Raw genomic sequence first — 25,173 nt, 5'->3', positions numbered from 1 at the left:
AGTGGTCAGTGCTTAAAAATAAATCTGAACACCAAATGGATTGACAAGTATTATGCCTTATAAGCCACTGTATATGTGATTTTGTGAGCCCCAGCATGACTTCAGACAGCACAATATGCTCAATGTCTTTTAAGAATGAGCTTCATTTTAAATATGCTGCAAATCTATCATCACAACTATAAAGCAGAGTTTTCATGACCTTTGTACCAGCTGGTACGACCCACATCCGGAGTTTATCTATTACGCTTTCAGACAGCTGCAGTTCTGCACATTTGTCTTTTAAACAAACGAGCAGCTGTGTTATGTTCAGAAGAGCCACTTCATGGTGATTTTTGTACCAGCCAATATCAGAAACATGCAAATACTCATATATTGCCAAAAACCGTATACCTCACAATTAGATTCAGTTGTCTTAGCATGTGTCTTTACCATCTTTTTATTAATGGCGTGCATTCTCCATTTACTATGAGTTATTTAAAATCATTCAATTGCAATTTTCTTCCATGGGAAATAGCATTCCTTCTGCAAAATTAAGTTAGACATTTTGTAAAAATCAAAAAAGCAAAAAGGACTGCAATTTGTACACTTTTGGGTTTTTATCCTCTTTATTCCTTTATGCTACTGATGATTATTATTATTACTATTATTATCATTACTGTGTTTCCTTTCCCTATAAGAATGCATGACTGCCTTAATATTTTTGGCTTTGTAATAAAGACTATGATGAGAATAGTTCTAAATCTTTTACTTTCTTCTGGAAACACCAGTGTACGAAGCTTGAAGCATCATGCAATGCTCAACAAAAATGAAAGGATTAATGTAATACATATAGGCAAACAATATTCCTAAGCCCTTACAGTACATAGAGATGCCAGGATATTAGAGATGAACATTGTAATTTAGATCTTTATTTGCATTATTTCTGATTTGAACTAAATCATGCCAGCACTTGACAAAGGCTTTGGCCAGACTCCTATTTAGACCCATAGACATCTGGCATTACCTTTCTTGCAGTCAAAAAGGATAATTGAGCTATTAACACATTCAGTAGATAAGAATTAGCAAAATATTCTAAATAACAAGGTATCAAATTATCTCTCTGGTGACTTCCCCTATCTGTTTTATCCTAAGGGAATGCAAAGTGTGCTGTTGAACAGCTCTGGCATTTTTAAAGTAAAATTAGCAGAAAGTCTGCAAAGCTTACACAACGTACATTTCATTACACTAACATTCATTTACAAATACAAGCATATCTGAAAAAAAGAAGATAATGTTTACAAGGAAGGCTTATTTTGTCTTTAAAAAAGAATTACTAGTTTAATGAAAACAATTGTCTGAAGAAAAGTTAACCTGTAACCTATAAAGGTATTCAATTTACAATGATGCATTAAGTTTTAATTGTCTTACTTGAAAGAAGAATAGGTGTATATTCATAGTCAGATAACCTTTGTAAAGTCTATGCTTTTTACTTAATTAGTCATGAATATTTTTTACTCGTTCTACATATTTCTCTCCTACCTTCATAATTGAGCGTTCTGTAGAAAGAACACTGTCTTTATTTATATTGTCGTATGATGTGTAACATGGAGGACTCTAATAAAGAGTAGGTCAGGTTATTTTATCAGTGGTTTGATTTGGAGAACATTTCTAACACCATGACTCTGCCAACTGACATTATATTTTAATTGTGCGCTGAGCTGATTTATTCTTATAATCCAGTCAATTGCAAGCAAATTAATTAACTGCTTCTTTCTTATGCCACATAACACACACATTTCCTTTAAAGAGATTCTGCAGTTTCTGTCCATACAATGCAAATATTAAATCAATTATTTAAGCATATTATAATAATTTGTGCAGTATTATAAAATTAATTTCAATCTGTTAGTTCATTGAACTGAATTGTGCATTCTTTAAAGGCACTATATAAAGTAAATGATTTCCCTATTAATTTTAGCATGTGAAGCTACATCTTGCTCTTTCAATGTATGATATGCAGATAGGAGATATAGGATTAATTTGAAACGCAAAAACAAGTAACTTTGAGATGACTAGTCTGTTTCAGAATATACATACTTGCGAATATCAGTCATGTAGCACAGCAGTGCTCCCTAGCTCTACCATAATTTCTTACCTGCAGTGAACCTTACAGATTTTCCACCAAAGTCTAAACTCTCTAAATTTATTGGATATGTCCTCAGTTATCTTTTGCCTGCAGCTGACTAAAAATGTTTGGTGCATCTAAACATTTAAGGCATTGCTCCCTCTAGGCATGGCCACCATTTCATCTTTTTTCACCACTGCAAAACACAGCTCATATAAAATTCCACAGTATGGTATGTTGGAAGAGAATGTTTTTCCAACCTTTTGTTAAACCAAGCTCTTTTTAATGACTACTCTATGTGAAAATACCACTTGGGACCACTGGGCCTATCCAGAAAAAATTTAGGTCTACTCCAAAATTATCCTATTGAAAGAGAGTCCTCCTTAAAATCTATGTAAAAAAAATTGACATGATGACACAGGCTGAGATGTGGTATCTCCAAACTAAGACAAGACAGTTATCCCTATGGAGAGAAACTCCTTCTGAAACTTCCCTGTCCACACCATCAACATAACATTAAATTTTCTAATTCATTAAATCCAAACCATGACTGCAAGGATACCAGAGTCTGTGTGAGGCACCAGTTCATTGTGGGGTGAACTCACATACCTATCCACACAGGAACCAATTTGAAATGGCCAATTAACATAGGCTGCACATCTTCAGAGATATGGGAAGAAAACCAGAGTCCCAGCAAGAAAACATGCTGAGACACTGGGAGAAAGTTTGAGCAGATGATTCAAAACCAAACTACTGTTCCACCTCAATATATTATTACATACATGTAAAGTTATATAAGAACATATGAAGACATGAAAATAAAGATAAATAAAACTTAACAAGCATCCAGTTTACAATGTAATCTTTTTTACAAAACCTGTAACCACTGGGGTCAGGTGGTTTTTAGCACTCTTAAATACCTTTTCCATCTAAATGTAATAATGTTGACTTGCATTGTATTAATGTTCATTGCCACTATTACACTATTAGTGTTTGGAGTAAGCTCTGTCCCATCTCCTAAATCAAACAGCCTGCAGAGTTCACCTACTTCCCACAGAGAGACACCTCAGATATGCAACAAGATAAACAGCACACAGATCTTGTTCAGGTTTGTTAAATACTTTGATGAGCAGTGTTTTTTATGGAATACATTAATTAGGTTGAATACTGGAATGGAAAATGCACAGAACATTAGATTAGGAAAATAATATATTATGGAAAGGAAGTAGTTAAATGTCTGACACAGTCCAATATAAGCATAGTGCACAGCATAAGAAAACAGTGCCACGATGTGGACTGACTGCAGATGAAACATTCTTATGGTAAATCAACTAACTTTTTTTCAAACGGTCACATAACAGATAAGAGGCTTATTACATAAAGATAGTTATTAGGATTTTACCAGACATGTGACACTAAATTTGAAACTTTAATAAAGTTAACTGTCAGCTAAATTAGCCCTGGTAATGTTTGCTATGTTTTCAAGAAGCTAGAGGAAATAATATCCTATCCTACACTTTTTGTCTGATGTTCATTATTGTCTTTCCAAAGAAAATATAAAGACCATCTGGAATGTGGATCTTACAAAATAATACTGAATAGTGATGTCAAAGAGTTGCCTTAAGTTTTATAGAACAGAATAATGTCAAAGGGTCAAACTGGATTTATTAAAGATAGATATCTATATACAGTATAGGCAAACCATCAATGATTGTTTGAAGTATTATTAACAACTTCAGCATCTGATATAGATTTTTGCATTTTCTGGGTACCAAAAAGGCATTTTATAGAATGGAATCAGAATATCTCTTTTTGGAGCTGTGTAAATTTAGGTTTGGGCCCTAACATTTGTGTTTGAATTAAGTCCTTTTGCTTAAGCCCAAAAAACACTGTGGAAACAACATCAGTTCTGATAATTTCACATTACAACATGGAAAGAGACACTTCTTTCCCTTATCTTCAATGCATTTTTTCTATTGCTCACAGACTATTGACTATTCACCTTTGGAAATAGATAGAAATAATGGTTGAACGAGAAGTATATGTATTTTCAGCTCCTACTTTTCTAAACTTTGTGGTGATTTGATTGTAATGCTCCTTTACACAAGGTATTATGGTATTTGAGGCAGCGCTCGTCTTTTTTTTTTTTAGTGTAAACAAAGAGCAGTGAGTGGAAGCCTGTTTTATCATTGAATTGAGAGGTGATTGGTATAACTGCCTTAATGTTAAAGAAAGTAGTGTAATAGACTGGGGGAAAAAAAAGTAATCAGAGATTGTGTCCTGTGTAGCTAGACAAATGGCAAAAAAGCTACTTTAAGGAATTCACACCTTGATTTTGTCCTTTAAATTAAAATGAACATTGCGTGAATTTGGGCAGCATGCTTATTTAAAGTACAACACCTTACACTTTTAATTGGAGAAAGAAAAGATAAATTTGAAATTGGTGCTTAATAAACAATGGGCTTTTTTTAAAACACTTGTACTGTGTTTATTATTTGTTATGTGTCATACAGCATAAGATTTGGTAAGAAACAAGTACTATATAATTAAAATGGTAATCCATATTTTATAATTACACCTTAACAAGAGTTAAGAATGTCTAGCTGATACACTGCAGAAAAAAACACACCTGTATAAATATAGTAAATGTATTATTTAGCAGTAAAAAGCTGTAGTGCAATTAATGATTTAAAATGATTAAACATATAAGTGCATCGTTATATACATTTAAGCAGTGTTTATAGTTATTTATTTGTCAGAGAAATGGTGAAAACTACTGTTTATAATTAATCCTTGTTTCAGATAGGTACATTACAGAAAAAAACTAAACAGTATGGCAGCTTGTAATTATGAGAAGCTTTTATGCCATATGTATTATGGATAAATATTTTTGCACATATTTTATTAGTTAAACTATGTATTTTAAGGAAATATTATTTACTTTAATATTTTATGTTCACTGAACAATAAGCCTACAGAATTTCATATTGTTAATAAAAAATGAGAGGTTGACACCTGTGGTCTATAGTTCAATTAAAGAAATTTAAAATATAGCTGTTGTAAAAATTAAACAAACTTATTTGTCTGGTTATGCAGGAGATTAGTGTACAAAGCTTTTTAAAGGGATAAAGAAAAAAAAATTGGAATCTACATCTGAGTTGGCCAATCAAGTAACATTAAATCGGTATCGGCCTTAAAAAACCTGATCGGAGCATTCCTGTGTAGTAGTGTTTGTTTGATTGTTTTCTTATAATAAAATAGGATAATTAAAAAACATCAGATGTGATTCAACAGTTTGAAAGGGTAAGCAAAACAACAGCTAGATTTCTGGAAAATACTGAATTTGTCAATAAAAAATTGTAAAACCTACCACTCCAATAGAAAAATAGTTGTTAATAATGCTATAAGGCACAGGATCACCCTTTTCTTCTTTATCATTGGGAATTACATCTATCTTCCATCTGTCCAACATTACTTCTGTACTGTTTTCAATATCCTTCAGAATCTTGAGCAGATTTTCTCCCTCGTAACCTAATGCAACAATAATGATACAATTCATAGAAGAAACACATTAAGAAACAAACAAGCTACACAACTGTATACAATTAAAAATATAAGTAAAAAGTGTTAGATACAAATCTTTCATTTCATTAAGCCTGGATAATACAAACAAATATTCAACATCATGACATACAAGGTTGCTATATTTACCTCCACCCCATCGGAGACACCTTGCTAAATCATTTCCCGTCCCAAGTGGCAGCACACATACTGGAGGATGTTTGTTTAGATTCGCCTTATCTGTGAAACAAAGTAGCTATCAGTGCCTGTTATAACAAATCCCACCGTTTGCCACATTTTTTAAGTTAAAAATAGACAGTTAACCATACTCATGAGTGAAAATAGTTTGTGTTTTGACCCTAGTGTCAAATCTTGTATTACTTTTTTTTGACAAAAGTCTATAAATCTTTATCTCAGAATATATATTTTTATTTTACAATATCTGAATATATTTTTATATATACTGTATTAGGCTCTGTAGTGTACGTACACTACAGTCAGTCATTACAAACTATGACTTCATCAAGCATGCATTGTATATGTAGTGATGGCAGTCAAATAAGAAACAAAATAAAACCTTACAGTGTTTGAAAATTTTGCCAATACTGTAAGTAGTCTGAAAGCTGTGTAATTTTCAATATTGTAAAAGACATATAATCAGTTATATATATACTCGTATATACATATATATGAACACAACCCAATATATGCGAGGGATGTTCAAAAAGTTTCCCACTTTTTTTTAACTCTGTTTATTAAGAATTTCAAAAAACAAATGACATCACTTTTGTACATAGTCAACTTCATTTGTAATGCAATTTTCCCAACATTGTACCTACTTTTTTATTGCCTAATTACTACTCCTGCCTTCACCGTTTCCAATGAAAATATAAAAGTGCAGAAACTTTTTGAATGTCCCTTGTATATATGTTAACATTTATTATGAATGCAGTGTGTCAAAGTATCTCCAGAAAACACCAGAAAAGTAAAAAGGAGCATCAGTTTATCTAAAAAGCAAAGCCATGGGATGAAGAGCATGTTTCCAAACTAAAATCTAACATAATTTGGAAACACCATAGGAATTCAAATTTAAAGTTTGACTCTGTTTTGAGTCTGTTATTTAAACAAAGACACAGGTAACTGTAAACTTAACCAGAAGACATAAACATCATATTTTTTCTTGAAAATCAGTACAAAGTTCAACATAATAAAATAATATTCAGATGTCATAGGTTGTATATGTACTCTATATTAACTGTCAATTATGCCTAATTGCTCATCAAGATAAAGCTGTTTTAACTTGAAATAGATTTTTTTCTTTTTTTTCAGACAAGGCTTATTTGCACACCTTAGACATATAAAACTGTAACACAGGCACAACCTTGTTTACTCTAGATAAAAATATGTGCTAAAATGTGCTTTGCAAATAAGAATCAGTGTGAATAGATGAAGATCTTACAGTAGCTATAAGTGCATTTGCAGCTAATTAAAAAAGGTTTAGCTAATATGCCACACTTTTTCAAATACCAGACTTAAGCTTCTTTGACACATGCAGGTTGAGGTCATGAGCAGATAAAACTCAAGGTCAATATACTATGTAACTCAACCGGAACATTGGGTAGGTCATTGCAACTGCTAGGACTCTGTCTTAGTATGTGTTAAAAATAATACTGTAAAATTATAAGGGCAAGCATGCAAAATGTCACAACACTCAAATATTATTATATATCATATTATATAATATGCTGATGTCAATGTGAAAGAACAAATTATGTGAGATTATGACAGTAATGAATTTAAGGCTGCCAAAAGTTAGATTTTTCACAATAGAGGTTGGAATTAAAGTTGTTTTGCAAAGAAACTGTGTATTCTGAACTTGGGGCAGGTTTCTCTATTTTAAGCAGAAAGAAAAGGTAACTTTTGATAATAATGAAAGATACAGCTGATTCTCTTGATTTTTTTTTTTTGAAATATAAAGCCCTGCTTTCCCATCTCCCCAGAAAGCCTAAATAATTCATTCTTATCAATTAAAGTCTCTCTGTAATGAACAAACATGGCTCTTCGTTTTTCCAACTATTGAGACTCGACTCCAGACTAAGATCTCTGGCCTGAAGCAACCTTAAATGATCTAATTTCCATCTAGAACCTTGAATCGTTTATGGGATCACAGGTGACATCCTCTTACAGGTATATGGTGTCATTACAAACCAAGTAGCTGCGAAAGGAATTGGTTTCCATTTTAGCTCTGTATTCTCTTAAATAGATAACAAAGTTCCCTTGTTTATAGACAGAAAATGTGCACTGCCACCTATCAGCAAGGTGGGAAAAACTAGCCTCAGTTTTAAATGGGCAATCTGGTCCAATTTCTGGTCTTTTAGCCTCTTGCCTGCACTCAGTGAGCTTTCTCTGTCATACAAAAATGGTTAGGAATTGCTAGCACCTGCTAAGTAACATGCCCTCCTATGCTAATGGGGACACATTCCATATTTCAACCTCAGATGACACCTTCTTGGTTTATAAGTTGATTACTAGAAAGTTTATTTACAAGACAATTTGTCTTGCAGGGTTGAATTCATTCTACATGAAAGTCAGTGTTCCTACACTGGACTGTAAGTCATAAGTCACCCTGACCTGTCAGTGTGGGCCTTTTTCTTTTTTGGAAGTTTGTTGTTGGATTTCCTTCTGCTTGTTCCCACCTTAGTGGTGAACATGCCCCCTTGAAACCTCTGCAGGCTAGGCATCCCTTCACATTATATAAAAATGCCAAAATAGTATTCCCTAAGATTCTATGTATACATTTTATTCCCTATCGTTTTCTGTTATTAGCTGTGGATGTCCTATACAATGTCAGCAGTATCACAAGTTCAGTACTTTTTTATGTAGTTTATGTATTCTTTTTATTAGAGTGGAAATACATGTCTACAGTAAATATGGAAAGTCTGTGGCAAAAGCAAAGTACAAAAGCCATGTTTTGACAGTGTTCTAATTCAGTAATGTAAATACAGTGATTCATTGCCTGTATATTAAACAGTATGTGTATTTTTAGTCATAAACTGGAAAAATAATAAACATTTCAGGAAAGTGTCATTTTTAAATTGTGCATCATGAAACTGCAAATATTTGTGGTTGCTCTATAATCATATACAGCATTGATTGGATACCATGGCAACCTAACAAGATGTAAAGTTCATAATGCATTTCATGGAATAAGTACGTGTTTGCAGCTATATGAAAGCAATTACTCTACAAGGAAAGAAAGAGACAAAAAAATATAAAAAATAATAAATTATGGATACAAATTAAACACACACACATTGTACATAAATATAAATAGACAGAGAGAGAGAGAGAGAGAGAGAGAGAGAGAGAGATCCTACCTATGTAGTCTAAAATCCACCCGACTGTCCCATCACCTCCACAGGCAAGAACTCTAAAATCTGGAACATCTCTGAAGAAGTTTAACCTAATAAAAAGTACATTCAATACTTCATTATTATAAAGCTTTTCAGTTAGATCATTTCTCATTCTGTATCAGGTTAAATAAACAAGCCCTGGCACACGATGCAATTATTGAAAGCAAATCAGTTTTACTCCAGTGTGACAAACTGTAAAGGCTTAAAGCCACAAGAGACTGAGATCTGTTAATAACTGAATTAAATGCAGAAGTTTTCAAAATACAACATACTGTTTTCATCACTATATTGTTAACATATGTCAAACCTAAATCAAAAACAGCATATCCTATTTGCCAGAAGGGCAAGTGCTTTCTGAAAAGCAGCCTGTTTCAATTGTAATTTGATCAAGGCAAGCATTGTTTGAAGAATAGTCTTCCGTTCACCCAAGCTAATGGTCCTTTAACCTAATGAGGGGCAGACTCTGGTTAGAGTTTATTATGGTAATTAATTATATAAAAACACACTCTATTGGGATTTACAGAATAAAGCCAAAGAAAAATGTAAACCAATTTGTTGTAAACATTAAAGAAGTCATGGGATAAATTGAAATATACTGTAATAGCAAAAGAAAACATATAATCAATAACTTTTCAAGCAAATAAAAAGGAAGGCAATGCAGTATGACTTTCAAAAAAAGGGGAGTTAATAAATGGCATGGCATACTCAGATAACCAGATGGTTTAATGCTATACACCTGCTTGCAGATTTAAAGCACAATTGATTTATTCCTTGTCACCAGCGCACACTCATTAGAGGGCAGTCAGGTAGCATCCAGCCATTTCTAATAGCCAATTTATCCCTTTATAACAATTTGCATAATGTTGTAAACAAATGTTACTCTTTAGTACAATATACCATCTAAAAACGAAGGCATTCCTCAATATAAGACTTAGATTTTTTTTTAAATGAGACATAGTGTGTTCATATTGGAGGGGATGATCCTCAAAAAGAAGAAGTCATGGTTAAATACAGGGGGCAATTCAAAGAGGTGGGGAGGCTTCAAATCAAAGAGTCGATTGCTCAAATAGGTGAGATGTCATTTAAAAAGAAAATGGAACTTCCAAATAAAAGAATCCGTGATCAATAATTAGGCATTTATGAGAGGTTGTATTAAGACACATGAAAGGATTATTATATGTGTGATGCTGCATCCAAATATAACATTACATGTTCAAACAAGAGGGTTGGTGCTGAAGGAAAATAGATCCTTCTCTTATTTGAAAATTTTCTATCATGTGAGAAATGCTGTAGGCATTTAACTATACTTGGAGCTATGTTTAAATACAAAAACATATATTGCAATAAAAGACAAGTTGCTCATGTCATGTTCAATATAACCCTAAATGTCTGTAAAGTAAAATTGCCCGGCAGTGCTTTAAGTCAGGGTGTTGTAAGAGGTATATAAATAGGCCAATTTTTATTATTTTTTATGCAAGGATAAATACATTGATTTAAATAACTTAAAAGCAAATAACTAGTCATAAGTTGTTTGCTTATATGTCTTCTGCTCAAGTATTAATGTATTTTATATACAGAAACTACCACTTCTAATTACTGTTAAGACATAATGTCTTTGTTAACCCCCTCCGGTGCCCACCACAGAATGGAAATTTAAGAAAGAATTTGACACCAAAGTTTACTCTGCAGGATATTTTACTGAGAGAGGCTTTCACTTCCACATATCACAATTAACTAAGGGAAGACTATAGTGATGCAGTGAGCCCAGTCACAATTAACTAAGGGAAGACTATAGTGATGCAGTGAGCCTAGAACTGTGGCCTGTTCAACAGCAGAAGTTTTTGTCCCAGGTTAAGCATGTTCTTCAAACAATTGTGGGTGAGCTTCGACCATTAGCATCCAAAACCTATGCTTATTGCTCCATCCACTTAGGTGGGATAGAGTTTGTTTACCAAGAAATATGATTGTTTACAATTCTTTTATTCTGGTCTAACATTTGCTCTAACAATGTATCTATTGCAGTCCATCTGTTTTAACAAGTGCAGATGAAACATCTCTCTATGTGGCCCAGGAAGTAGTCAAATCAGTTGCGTTCAGGTCTTAATGTTCCAATCAATCCAATTAGGGTCAGGATGGTCTTTCCAAACCGGTGCGTTATCTATGTACTTTGATGAAAGGAAGGCTGCATTTAATAGGAATCTTGCAAACAAAAATATCACGTGTATGCAATTCGGCCATGCTGAAGCTTAGTAAACTATGATAAAGCCTATTATGTTAAGATATTCAGATGTCTTTTATGCCATGGTTGTCATGATGGATAACCGGCCAATATACTTTAAGGTCCCAAAAACTATTGCAAAAACCCCACAACAGGAAGGGTCAATGTCAAGCTTTTTTTATTTTACAAAAACTTCTTTGTAGCACAAGAAACTCTGAGGACCACAAAAGGTACATAAGGAGTTGCCTTAAAAATAGGTAATCCAGTGGCAAACAATTCCCAAAAACACAAATCCAGAGAGGGGTGAAAAAAAACAAATCAAAGAGGTGAAAATCTAGTAAATCAACAAAAATCAAAGCAATAATCAAAAAGAACATACAAACACATAAAAACTAACAAAAAACACCAAATAATAAACATATAACAATATTATCGTTAACAAAGGAAGCGTAATCTAACATGAACAAAAAATGACCTTAACAGGGAATTTGAACACAAGTCGGTAGAGGATCCTGTCTGAAAAGTAACAATGATGAAGCACCAGTCTCATGCAGCCTGGATATTATCTCTGTCCCCTTATACTGCTGTAGTTCATTGTGATTCTGTGTTGCCAAAGAATGATCAGAAGGCACAGATAATGAAGCAACTAAAGCAACTTTTGTTCAAAACATTCTAAGTGAAAAGAGATTCCAAACACAATCCATAAACATGATGTCTATTAGCTCAAACCTTCTTTTTATCATGTCCATTCACTGACATGTTTTGTTTACTATAATTAGACATTCTATTTGGGGCAAAGTAAATCTCTAGTAATGCAGTGTAATACAAAGATGTACAGTAGTGGCCAAAAGGTACTGATACAAATGTTGTGTTTTGCAAACTTTGCTGCTTCAGCATTATCAGATTATTTTTTACATGTTTCTATGGTATACTGAACAATTATAAACATTTTTATAAGTTTCAAAGGCTTGTATTGGCAAATACATCAAATTTATGTAAAGTGTCAATATTTACAGTGTTGACCTTCTTTTTCACAGCTTATGAAATTTGTTCTAACATGCTGAATATCAGCTTCTTGGCCAAATCCTGACTGATGGTGATCCATTCTTCTCTTTTTTAGTAATAGGAATTGATCAAAATTTTTGGGCTTCTGCTTGTTCACCCGCTTTTTCATATTTGACCACAGGTTCTCTATGAGAATAAGATCTGGGGAGTTTTGCAAAACACATTTGTGTCACTGTCAAAACCTTTAGCCACTACTGTAAAATATTATGGTTCACTATGAGTCTCATCCTGTTTTTTTTTTAATTATGCTTTGTTTTTTTTCTTAAGATGTTCTGTTTTAGTTGTATTTCTGTTAATTTCTTCATTATTGTTAAACATCTTCTTTTAGTTTCATTTGTTATTTAATTATACCTCCTCTGTTAGATGTCAGTTACAGTCATATGAAAAGTTTGGGAACCCCTCTTAATTCTTTGGATTTTTATTTATCATTGGCTGAGCTTTCAACGTAGCAACATCCTTTTAATATATGACATGTCTTATGGAAACAGTAGTATTTCAGCAGTGACATTAAGTTTATTGGATTAACAGAAAATATGCAATATGCATCATAAAAAAAATAGACAGGTGCATAAATTTGGGCACCCCAACAGAGATATTACATTAATACTTAGTTGATGGTATGCATAGTTCATGATATTCAAGTCAGGGGACTGTGATAGCCATTCCAGAACATTGTATTTCTCCCTCTGCATGAATGCCTTTGTAGATTTCAAACTGTGTTTTGGGTCATTGTCTTGTTGGAATATCCAACCCCTGTGTAACTTCAAGTTTGTGACTGATGCTTGAATATTATCCTGAAGAATTTGTTGATATTGGGTTGAATTCAATCCGACCCTCAACTTTAACAAGGGCCCCAGTCCCTGAACTAGTCACATATCCCCACAGCATGATGGAACCTCCACCAAATTTGACAGTAGATAGCAGGTGTTTTTCTTGGAATGCAGTGTTCTTCGTCCGCCATACAAAGCGCTTTTTGTTATGACCAAATAAGTCAATTTTTGTCTCATCAGTCCAAAGCACTTTGTTCCAAAATGAATGTGGCTTGTCTAAATGAGAATTTGCATACAACAAGTGACTGTTTGTGGCGTGAGTGCAGAAAGGGCTTCTTTCTCATCACCCTGCCATACAGATGTTCTTTGTGCAAAATGCGCTGAATTGTAGAATGATGTACAGATACAACATCTGCAGCAAGATGTTCTTGCAGGTCCTTGGAGGTGATCTGTGGGTTGTCTGTAACCATTTTCACAATCCTGCGCATATGACACTCCTGTATTTTTCTTGGCCTGCCAGACCTGGGTTTAACAGCAACTGTGCCTGTGGCCTTCCATTTCCTGATATCATTCCTTACAGTTGAAACTGACAGTTTAAACCTCTGAGATAGCGTTTTATAGCCTTCCCCTAAACTATGATACTGAACAATCTTTGTTTTCAGATCTTTTCAGAGTTGCTTTGAGGATCCCATGCTTTCACTCTTCAGAGGAGAGTCAAAGGGAAGCACAACTTGCAATTGACCACCTTAAATACCCTTTCTCATGATTGGACACACCTGTCTACAAAGTTCAAGGCTTAACGTGCTAATCCAACCAATTTGGTGTTGCAAGTAATCAGTATTGAGCAGTTACAGGCATTCAAATCAGCAAAATTACAAGGGTTCCCAAATTTTTGCACAGCCAGTTTTTCACATTTGATTTAATTTCATACAACTAAATACTGCTTCACTAAAAATCTTTGTCCGGTAAACACCCCAGTACTCAGATGTTCCTAAGAAATGAAAGACATACCACTGTTATCTTTTTTGTTGAAAGTCGAGTAAATTATTATGCAGGCCGAGAGGGGTTCCCAAACTTTTTCATATGACTGTACCTTAAGTTCCTTGCTGTATTGATGTAGGTCTTTCAAGGCCTCCTATTACACTACAGGCCCCATTAATTAGCCTTAGTTCATGAACTGGGGACTATAAAAGGTTCTTACAGCCATTCCCTCAGTGTAGTGGTATTATCCATGTGTGATGTTTGTTTACTTTTTACTTTGCTTTTTGTTTAGTTTTGCAGTCTCTAATCATTTTGTTATGAAATATGTAGTTTCTCAGATTTGTGCTTTTGTACTGGGATTTTCAGTATGTTTCTTTAATTAGCATTAGTAGTCTTTGCTTTCTTTAAAGGAATTTTGTATTTCTTTTCAATTCTTTTGTATTTTGAGTCTCTGGATATTGACCTATTTGTCTTTAATCTCTAAACTCTTTATTTCTATTTTGCACTTTTCTTATCATTTCTTATTTTTCTTTCTAGATATGTCTGATTTTTTAAAAAATGTTTTCTTTTTGTTTTAAATTCTTCATTTATTTTAATGAATAAATAAAATAATTAATATCTTGGTTGTTTCCAGAGGTTTTCAATGGTTTTTTGTCTCACCATGTTTGGCAAATTCAAAATACAATAGTATGTCTTTTTCTATATGAATTCTAGGAAAGAATGACATGAAAAGAATGTTTAGCAAATTGGGCCTTGCCACAACATCTTTGTCCTTACCACTAGAATCACTGAAGCCTACGAAAAAAGTCATAATGCCAGGCCACCTTAAATTCATTCGCACCTCTTCATCAGCGTCTTTGTTTTTTGCCAATCAGCACAAGCAGCCTACTATTCCATCCCACCAACAACGCAGCTGAAGTTCTCCCAGCTCAGGTCTGTTTAAAGTTCTCCCAGCTCAGGTCTGTTTATCAGAGAGTGAGGTGCCTTGAGTTGTGTAGGGTAAAAAAATATCACTATTTGGAATACATACATTTCATGTGTGTTCCATTTCTACTGCGATCTGGGTAAATGTTAGGTGACAGGAAATACGAAGCAAGAAATGTTAAAACATAATTAAAACAGAAACTTTTTCCATGTTATAGTAATAATGACATGAATTGTATAATGTGTGATGACTTTATTCCAAATATCAAATAAACACATGTTCAAGAATATAACCAAAGTAAAAAACAAATATTCAGTTTACATGTTGTTGTCAATGAGTTACAAACTCAAGCTCAAATGTCAATCGACAGATAGTTAATACATAGTCTTGGATGGTACAGAGGTAAGAACTGCTGCCTTATATCCAGAAGGTTGCCAGTTTGAGACTCAGTGCTTCGTGTTTTGAGTAATGAGGTGCTATTAATGTTATTACTATAATATAATAAACACATACATTTGATTTGAGTCTATAAAACCTGGTGTAAATTTTGACTACTTGAAAAAGTTAGTGCTTTTTTTTTTAATCACAGTGGAACCTCGGCTCACGAACGTCTCAGAACACATACAAATCGGTTAACGACCAACAAGTTCACCAAACTTTTGCATCTGTTCACGACCACAGACTCAGCATATGGACAAGCCAGTTTCCCTTTTGGTTTATGCACACTGATGATCATGGGCGCCGGCAGGGGGGTGCAAGTAGGTGCACGTGCACCCCCCTAGCTTTTGAAAAAAAAGGAAATGGAGAAAAAAAATAAATCTTTCAATAATAAGAAAAAACGCGAAAAAATTGTTTTTGTTTTAAATTTTTAAATTACAATTAGACGTTTACATTTTACAACTATACATAAACAATCATTCACTTTGTTTCTAAAAGAGCATCTCAAGCCTTCTTTTTTGTTGTCCAAACTTGTCTACAACTTTGTCGATAAATTTTGGACAATTATTTATTCTTTTTTTGTGTACACTAAGCATACATAATCCACTTAATCTATCGTCACTCATTGTAGATCGGTTCCAAGTTTTGATGTGCTAAAAGATCTTTCAATACTGCAGGTTGTTGCAGGAAGTGTCATGCCAATCTTGAGTGCCTCGGAAACAGCCGGATAAAACTTCGTAGCCTCTTCAATTAAACTCATGCAATCGGTAATTTCGTTTGCAATGTTTTTATTTTTCCACATCTCATACCATGTGGTAGCATCAGATATAAAGTTTGGAAGAATATCACCATACAGACTGTTAATGTCTTCCAGAACTATTAAAAACGATGATTTATCCAATTTACTCATTTCTTTTGGGTGAAGTTGTAAAAGTGAAAATGCTTTCTCTTGTGTAAAAGAATACCGAATTTGTAGAGAAGATATTATAGAATCCAAATAAGGGATGAAAATGGACCTCCTAAAATATTCTTCTGCGTTTTCAGAAAGTAAATTCGATCTGTGAACTTGCCTTTTATTTAACCGTGGCTGTTTTAATTCAATGTCTAATTCTTCACAAATCGATTGTGCTTTTTTGAAAATCAATGAAAACTCTTCAGAAACATTGTCTCGATGGGATTGCAGCACATCTATTAATTGAATTATATGAGCAGTTACATCTTTAATGTTCATATTTACTTGCTGCAACTGATTGCACACAGGTTCGAGTTTAGCCGAATAAGTAGCAATTACTAAAAGCGTCAAAATGTAAGTTGGAGTTGTAATAGCAGTGAACAGCAAATGAGCCTTAACCTTTGTGTTTTTGTTCGCACTGTCCTCTGTAAGCTTTTCTAGCGCTTGGACAATTACCAAAAGTTCTCAGAAAATATTCTGATACTTTTATACTTTGCCGACCAACGTGTTTCACAAAACAGAGGAATATTAGGAATCAAAGATCGTAGTAAAGTGCTCTCTCTAAAAAAGTTGATTACTTCTTTAGTTGTGCCACTGGCATTTTGAACTTCTTTGACATTGTTCAAGTCATTAATGACGAGATTCAATATATGACTGGCACAATGAAAATACAAAGCCTTAGGGTGCTTGTCTCTGATAAGCTTCTGAACACCACCTTCTTTACCTGCCATCGTAGAACAACCGTCATAACCTTGACCGACAAGTCGCGACAAATCTAAATTACAATCATTCAGAAACTGAAGGATTGCTTCTGAGATTGATACTGCATCCAATTTGGTCAACAGAGTATAACCCAGAAATTCTTCGCACACTGTCAACTGCCCGTGCCTTCATCGCAACGCAAAAATCGCACACCAATGGATAGTTGTTTTGTTCCACTAATATCTGCAGTCTCATCAGCCAACACAGAAAAAACGGATGCTTTTTTAACCTCGCAGATTATCTGTTCTTTGAGAATATCTGCACAGGTTTGGATCAGCTCATTTTGAATCTGATGGGATATGTATAACACATTTTTTGGTCCAGATTCCAAATGATTTTTTAAAACTTGATCACCTGATTGAATTCGAAATGCAACATATCTGTAAAGACAGAACCTTGATCACTTTTTCCCCGAAGAGGAAGCTCATGCTGAGCAATAAATAAAACTGTTGAAGTAATTGACCGAAGCTTGTCTCTATTTTCTTCAATTTTTCTGTGGTATGTTGAATCCAGAATTTCACGAATACTGAGTTGTTGTTTTTTCATTATTTTCTGAAACTGGATGGAAGAAGCTATTGCATTGATGTGCCATTGGGAATTGGCGTGAGATTGTGCAACTTCATGAAATTTGTGAAATTTAAGACACGGGAAAGGATAAATTGTTGCAGACCACGTTGAACTGGAGGTCGAAATAAGACGCAAACTCGACAAAAGGTCCTCTTGCACTGGCTGAATATGCTAACCACGGATATGTCTTGAGCCATTCCAATCTGAAGAGACGTTTAGCTTCAGGGTTTGCATCTTTCTTGAAATCATACGTTTGACTAGGAGTCCAACATTCCTGCAGCAGCTTCAGACGAAGTTCGTCATCAATATGACAGTTGGTGTTTGTGTACAACCCGATATCGACGCGATTGGGATTGACATCCAACGAAGTTTCATCAGTGGTACTTTCTGATCCAATGCTAGTTTGATCGTGGCTTGTGCTGGTACTCGGGATAGGATCTGCAGTTGTACGTAAACCATCATCTAAATCATCGATCTTGCGCTTCTTGGTTGAAATTAAAAAACGTCTTATGTCACTCATAATAATATAGAACGCGTACTTTTTCTCTTAAAATAAATTTTCTTAAACTTTCTAAAAAATAGAAGTTTGTTCACAGTAACGTCATATAATATTTTAGTTCCCTTATGAACATACCTTTATATTTATACCATGAGAAAAACCATACGGTTTAGAATATACTTTCGTTCGTTTGTTTATTTTGACACTCTTGTTTAACACTCACATTAACCACTTAAGGCATGCCGTCGTGTGTGAGACGACGGGCGGCGGCTTATACTGTCCGATTTTCACGTGGTCGTGTATGACGGTGGTTGCTCTTATAATATAAGAGCATACATATTATGTAACCAATCAACTGCATTTGCTTAAGACAACTGGGCGTGTCTTAAGCAAAAGGTAGTATCTAATTATAATTTGAAGCTTCGATAGTGGTATATTTTTGTCATTTGTATTCATTATTTTGTAATTATTACGTAAATAATAATATTTTGCATTCAGAGCGTGCTATTATTTGTGTATTGTTATTATATGTATAGGTGTATAGCTACAAAATGTATTTTCAAAATAATTATGCAAATGCGAAAAAAATGTAAACTTTTTTTAAAATTTATAATTCCCCCAACCCCTTCTTTCTACGCCACTAATACTTTAAAACCCCGAAAAATAATTATATCTATTTTACCAACATACAAGTATATAGTGTACAGCTAGATCTCTTTTTACGCGGTGTATAGTTCGATTTATGGGAGAACAGTGCGCTTTAGAGAAAATATTTATCATAAAAGTTGTAGAACTTATCAATGTCTACAATTTTTATTTGAAATATTTTCTCTAAAGTGTACTGTTCTCCCAGAAATCGGAACTATTAACCGGCGTAAAAAGAGGTCTAGCTGTATGTAAGTGCTTACAAAATTACATTAAAAACTTAAGGAAAAAAGCACTACCTATGCCACTGAATACATCAATAACATTTTTAACTATATTCCAGTGATCATATGATAACAAAAAAAAGTCGATGATTTTTTGTCAGAAAATTAAAAATTAGGTCATGCCTTAAGTGGTTAATCTATCTATGCAAAAACTGACTGCTCTGTACTGTTCAGAGATAGCGACTGTATTGGCAGGGATTTAATGGGCACATACATATACAAAAAGTTTTTTTGTTGGGGAGCGTAGAAAGAAAAAAATCTCTTTATGCACCCCCCTGAATTAAATCCTGGCGGCGGTAATGCTGATGATTTCCGCACGTGTTCAGTCTCTCCCTGTGCATTCCCTGTGCAGCGAGCAAGGGAGAGAGAGAGAGGGAGAGAGAGAGACACACACACACACACACACACACACACACACACACACACACACACACACACGCACACACACGCACACACACGCGCGAGAGAGACACATGCACACAGATGTACGAGAGACACATGCGCGCAAGAGAGAGAGAGACAGACACACACACACGTGTGCGAAAGAGACAGTGACACACACACACACGCATGCGTGAGAGAGAGAGAGACACACACACACGCACGCGAGAGAGAGAGAGACGGCTGGACGCATAAGGCTGAGAAGGTAGTTAAATAATGCACCAGGCTTGTTTTTAAAGAGACAGATCCAAGCATTGTTTTAACCTCGTTGTATTTAATGAGGACTTTTTTTATATTGGATTTTAACCTCCACTTCACTTCTGCTTACAGGGATCGGTTCATAGCATGCATTGTTGCAATGTTACTTTTCTTGGTGGTTTATCAAATTACGGATTTTTCAAATGTTCATTTTTTTCCCTGTCCTGAAAAAAAAGTGTTTTTAGCGAGCGGTTCGTAGCGCTGTAGCGCAAACTCTTGCAGTGTTAGTTTTCTCTGTTGTTCAAGGTTTTCTCGGTGTTATTCAATGTTTTTACATTTAGTTTACTATTACGCTGTGCATTCTATGGTATAATTAACTATATTTGTTCTTAAAAATCTTTAAAAAATATATATTTACATACAGTTCGTATGGTCTGGAACGGATTAATTGTATTTACATACAATCCTATGGGGGAAAAAAACTTTGGTTCACGACCAAATTGGTTTATGACCAGAGTTTTGGAACGAATTATGGTCATGAACCGAGGTTCCACTGTATTCATTTTTATTTTCTCAGTGACTCTCATGTGGTACAAAGAACTTGCCTCTCCCTCTCTGAGTTGATGCCATTTATCTCCATTCTTCTCACAAGAACAGAATTGACCACAGTTGGTACTGTGGTTGATACCTGTACAGAATTATTCATTGTACCGGCAATCAAAAATACAATGTCTTGTGACCGCTATTAGACTGGTCAAAGACAGAACCATAAAAACAGACAGCTTCTTCACAGTGCTTTCACTGGCTAAAAGACTGCTGCACTGCAACAGAACTCTGCTTGACTCCATTAGTAAAATGGGACTTCTAGTGTTAATACTTCTTGTACAGCCTGCACTGCTAATTAATATCGTTATCGGTGTTGAGCACCTCCTATGTGGGATTGTGCATGTTTCATTCCATGAGTAAAACATATTTTACATTATTTAGCAACATTAACATACCTTTTTGTACTTACAGACATCCCATTACACGTTTACAGCTGATACAGGATTTTCTAGTGTTTTTAACTAAATTATAAATAGTACTGATTTTAACTTATTAAGACCAAGAGTAGAGGAGAAGGTTAATGAAAGGGAGCATTTGTTGTTGTGTCTCTTAAAAAAGCGCTGTCTATTAAAAAAAATCCTAAAACCATGGGATGTTTATCATAATGATCAACTATTTTTATTACTCTTGCATTTATCTACTTAAAGAGAAACATCTAAATTTACTGAGCACCTTTTAATCCGACTCTACTATTGTTTTCATAATGGTGGATTATCCATTCCAAAACACTGTATTTTGAAAGAAACATTCAACCTGTCAATTCCAAAATCAGTTTCTTTTAAAAGTACAGTATTGTTTATCCACCGTTCAGACTTCCTTCCTAGATTGACAACAAACAAATCCACATACAATATTTGATTTACAATAGAAATAATTTGGTTTCTTTGATTCTAAATATGATATTTCAGTTTCTTACCATACCTGTAAGAATCCATTTATGTAGCTGTTTATTCTGCAGCTGAGATTTATGAAGTGTTTTGTTAAAAGTGAACCTTTAACACTCAATGATATGCAGCATCACAGCTATCGTTTATGACATCTGCCAGGCTATTTGTGAATAGTACAGACTAGCTGACCTGTTGATATTGCAGCTGCAAAAGTCTGTGACATTCATTCATGACTGATGCTTCCTGCGTATTTTGTTTAAAATGTGCAGTTTCTCATAGGGAAAAGAGAGAAAACTACACAATTCTTACTTTATTTTTTATGAAGGGAGCATTTTAAAAAGTTGCTAAAAATTAAGCAAAAAAATATAACCTAAAAATGAAGATTAGTGTTCTTTACACCATCCTCACCAGGATTCCACAAGCTATGATACTAGCTAGCTAATAAAACTTTTTTATATCAGAATATTTGCCTTTGAAAACCATGTGGAGGATTATACTGATTATGCTGGGAGAATACATGCGCATAAGTTAATAAGTTAATCGAGGCTCCTACAACAGAGACAGAACATTTTTCATACTTATGGACACATTAAGAAAATAAATCAAAAATGTATAATGTAAAGTTTAAACAAGGTTGCCTTAATTTTAGAGTGTGACATTTTTCAAGTTTATTTTAGGTCTAATTTCTGAAAGACAAAGATTTTTATTCTTTCTTATTTTACATTTATTTTGAATTATTCTTAATCATATAAAATAAACACTATATACTTAAACAATTTTTTTTCATTATGTAACTTCCCCAGACTGAAAACCACCAGCCTAAATACTGCAAACTTTCACTACATAGTTATTATGAGCTGCGCTTTTAAATTAGAATCAGACTTCAGGGTTATTAATGCGGGTGTTGTTAATGAAGGCTTCCTTCACTCAAATAATAAATTTGGCATTCTTTAACTTGTTAATTATAAATTAAATTGATTCTTTTTTAAAACTATTCATAATCAACTCAGATTAACATGCAAATGACTGGAAAATGGCAATTTGTAAACAAGTTGATTACTTAGCTGTCAAGTATTTTATAAGGGTTTCTTATTATAATCAGGGGCCAATTTATCCAAATAGTCCATCCTAATGTTTTCCTTCTTTTTAGATGTCAATTTTCTTAATGTTATAAGGAATATGAAATATAGAAAGCATTTCTTTAACATTTACATTTTTTATAAACATAAATAATCATATTTTTATCATAACACTTATGGAAGAGTGGATTATTTTAGATAAAAAAACCTATATTTAAACTATAGTAACTACTTATCAAAAATAAAACTTGTCCAGTTTTAATTTGTGTGTGTAATCAGATTAATAGATTAAATAGTTTAAAAACTAAATTTTCAACATATTTACTCCAACTTTTTTAAGTTTTTATTTTCAGTGGATTCAAGTGTTTTATAATTAATTTTTTCTTAAATTATATTGTTTTTTATATGTATTGTTAAACCTACTGTTCTTACACAAACTGATCCCATCTTGACATTGGGGTACATTTTCAGGGAAAGTAAATATGAGGAGTATTCAATAATTTATCTGACTGTGAAAATAAAACCTGATGGTCAAACACACCTCTTTCCTTTTCAATGTTATCGCACTTAACTTCAACACACTTGGTCCACATTGCCTCCAGTAATTTAATCCATTCAGAATAGAAGGATTCATCTTGATCCACCAGCCAACCCATTACTGTCACCATCATCATCTTTCGTAATTATCATCAGGAAATTAGATAGATAGATAGATAGATAGATAGATAGATAGATAGATAGATAGATACTTTATTAATTCCAAGGGGAAATTCACATAATCCAGCAGCAGTATACTGATACAAAGAAACAATATTAAATTAAATAGTAATAAAAATGAAAAGAATTAAAATAAAATTAATGTTAGCATTTACTCCCCCGGGTGGAATTGAAGAGTCGCATAGTGTGGGGGAGGAACGATCTCCTCAATCTGTCAGTGGAACAGGACAGTGACAAAAGTCTGTCACTGAAGCTACTCCTCTGCCTGGAGATGATCCTGTTAAGTGGATGCAATGGATTCTTCATGATTGACAGGAGTTTGCTTAGTGCCCGTCGCTCTGCCACAGATGTTAAACTGTCCAACTTTAATCCTACAATGGAGCCTGCCTTCTTAACAAGTTTGTCCAGGCGTGAGGCGTCTTTCATCTTTATGCTGCCACCCCAGCACACCACCGCGTAGAAGAGGGCACTCACCACAACCGTCTGGTAGAACATCTGCAGCATCTTACTGCAGATGTTGAAGGATGCCAACCTTCTCAGAAAGTAAACTCTGCTCTGAGCTTTCTTACATAGAGCATCAGTATTGGCAGTCCAGTCCAATTTGTCATCCAGCTGCACTCCCAGATATTTAAAGGTCTGCACCCTCTGCACACAGTCACCTCTGATGATCACGGGGTCCATGAGGGGCCTGGGCCTCCTAAAATCCACCACCAGCTCCTTGGTCTTGTTGGTGTTAAGGTGTAAGTGGTTTGAGTCGCACCATTTAACAAAGTCCTTGATTAGTTTCCTATACTCCTCCTCCTGCCCACTCCTGATGCAGCCCACAATAGCAGTGTCATCAGCGAACTTTTGCACGTGGCAGGACTCCGAGTCATATTGGAAGTCTGATGTATATAGATTGAACAGGACCGGAGAAAGTACAGTCCCCTGCGGTGCCCCTGTATTGCTGCACACAATGTCAGACCTGCAGTTCCCAAGACGCACATATTGAGGTCTGTCTGTAAGATAGTCCACAATCCATGCCACAAGGTGTGAATCTACTCCCATCTCAGTCAGTTGTTGCCCATGTAGGAATTTCTTCAGGTTTTGAAAAAGAAAATTAATCAATAGTGGCCAGGTCTGGACAAACACAATCTTTTTAAGTAATCAACAGAAGTTAGGACACCTGTGCAAACTGTTTCCTTCAACTTGCAGGGCTGAATTTACTTTAATTTACTCAGCTTCTTCAGTTGTCCACCCACCCTATTGGTTTGTGCTGCTCTTCATGTGGCCAGTCAATCACTTCTGCTGCAGCCTTCATTTGTAAAAAACGTCCACTCAGCAAAGTGCATGTATATTAGCATAATATTAATAAACATCAATAAATTAAGAAACATAGCTTGTCTAATTCTCTTTTTTCTATAATGGCACCAAATTTCAATCAAAACAGTGAATCATTTTTGATTAATTTATTTTTTTTATGGTATGTTAACCCTAAAAATTGATATATCAGTAAGTAATTTCTTAGTGATTACCTACTGCCCTAGATATATAATTCTGCCAAATTTCAGCTTTTCAGTTAAATGGAAAATAGTGTTTTTGTAGAAAAGTGTGTGAGTGAGTGAGTCAACTTTGCATTTATATATACTGTATATACACTGCTCACAAAAATTAAAGGAACACTTTTTTATTGGGCCTGGCATGAAATCAATTAAACCTGTCTGATAATTTTCTGGTTGGTTAAGCAGCTGAGGTCATTGTTAATCACTTTCAGCTGTATTGGTGTTCATGGACTTAACGACAGGTGCACTAAAGTGGCAACAATTAGAAAACCCTCAAAACAGGACTGGTTTTACATGTGGAGGTCATTTCAAGTTTCTCCCTCTTGATCTTTTTTGGCTGGTTTTCCACTCGTGCTAGTTTTGGCTTGAGTAATCATCTCTACTGGCAGTATGAGGTGATTCCTTAACCCTACAAAAGTTGCACAGGTTGTCCAACTTCTCCAGGATGGCACATCCACACGTGCTGCAGCAAGAAGGTTTAATGTGTCTCCCAGCACAATCTCCAGAACATGGAGGAGAT

General features: G+C 34.5%; 1 protein-coding gene across 1 annotated transcript in view; it reads right to left on the bottom strand.

Moving 5' to 3' along the window:
- Positions 1–25,173, bottom strand: part of dgkb (diacylglycerol kinase, beta) — a 738,105-nt gene that overhangs the window by 393,958 nt on the left and 318,974 nt on the right. The window contains exons 17-19 of the mRNA XM_039736618.1: positions 9,043–9,128; positions 5,816–5,905; positions 5,475–5,635 (exon numbers count right to left, since the gene is read on the bottom strand). Coding sequence (XP_039592552.1) covers positions 5,475–5,635; positions 5,816–5,905; positions 9,043–9,128 — 337 coding nt within the window. The remainder of the gene's footprint in view (positions 1–5,474; positions 5,636–5,815; positions 5,906–9,042; positions 9,129–25,173) is intronic.

This window comes from Polypterus senegalus, chromosome 15, assembly GCF_016835505.1.
Source record: "Polypterus senegalus isolate Bchr_013 chromosome 15, ASM1683550v1, whole genome shotgun sequence".
Lineage (NCBI taxonomy): Eukaryota > Metazoa > Chordata > Cladistia > Polypteriformes > Polypteridae > Polypterus > Polypterus senegalus.
The sequence above is the reverse complement of the archived record's forward strand: the minus strand, read 5'-3'. Positions and strand labels throughout refer to the sequence as shown.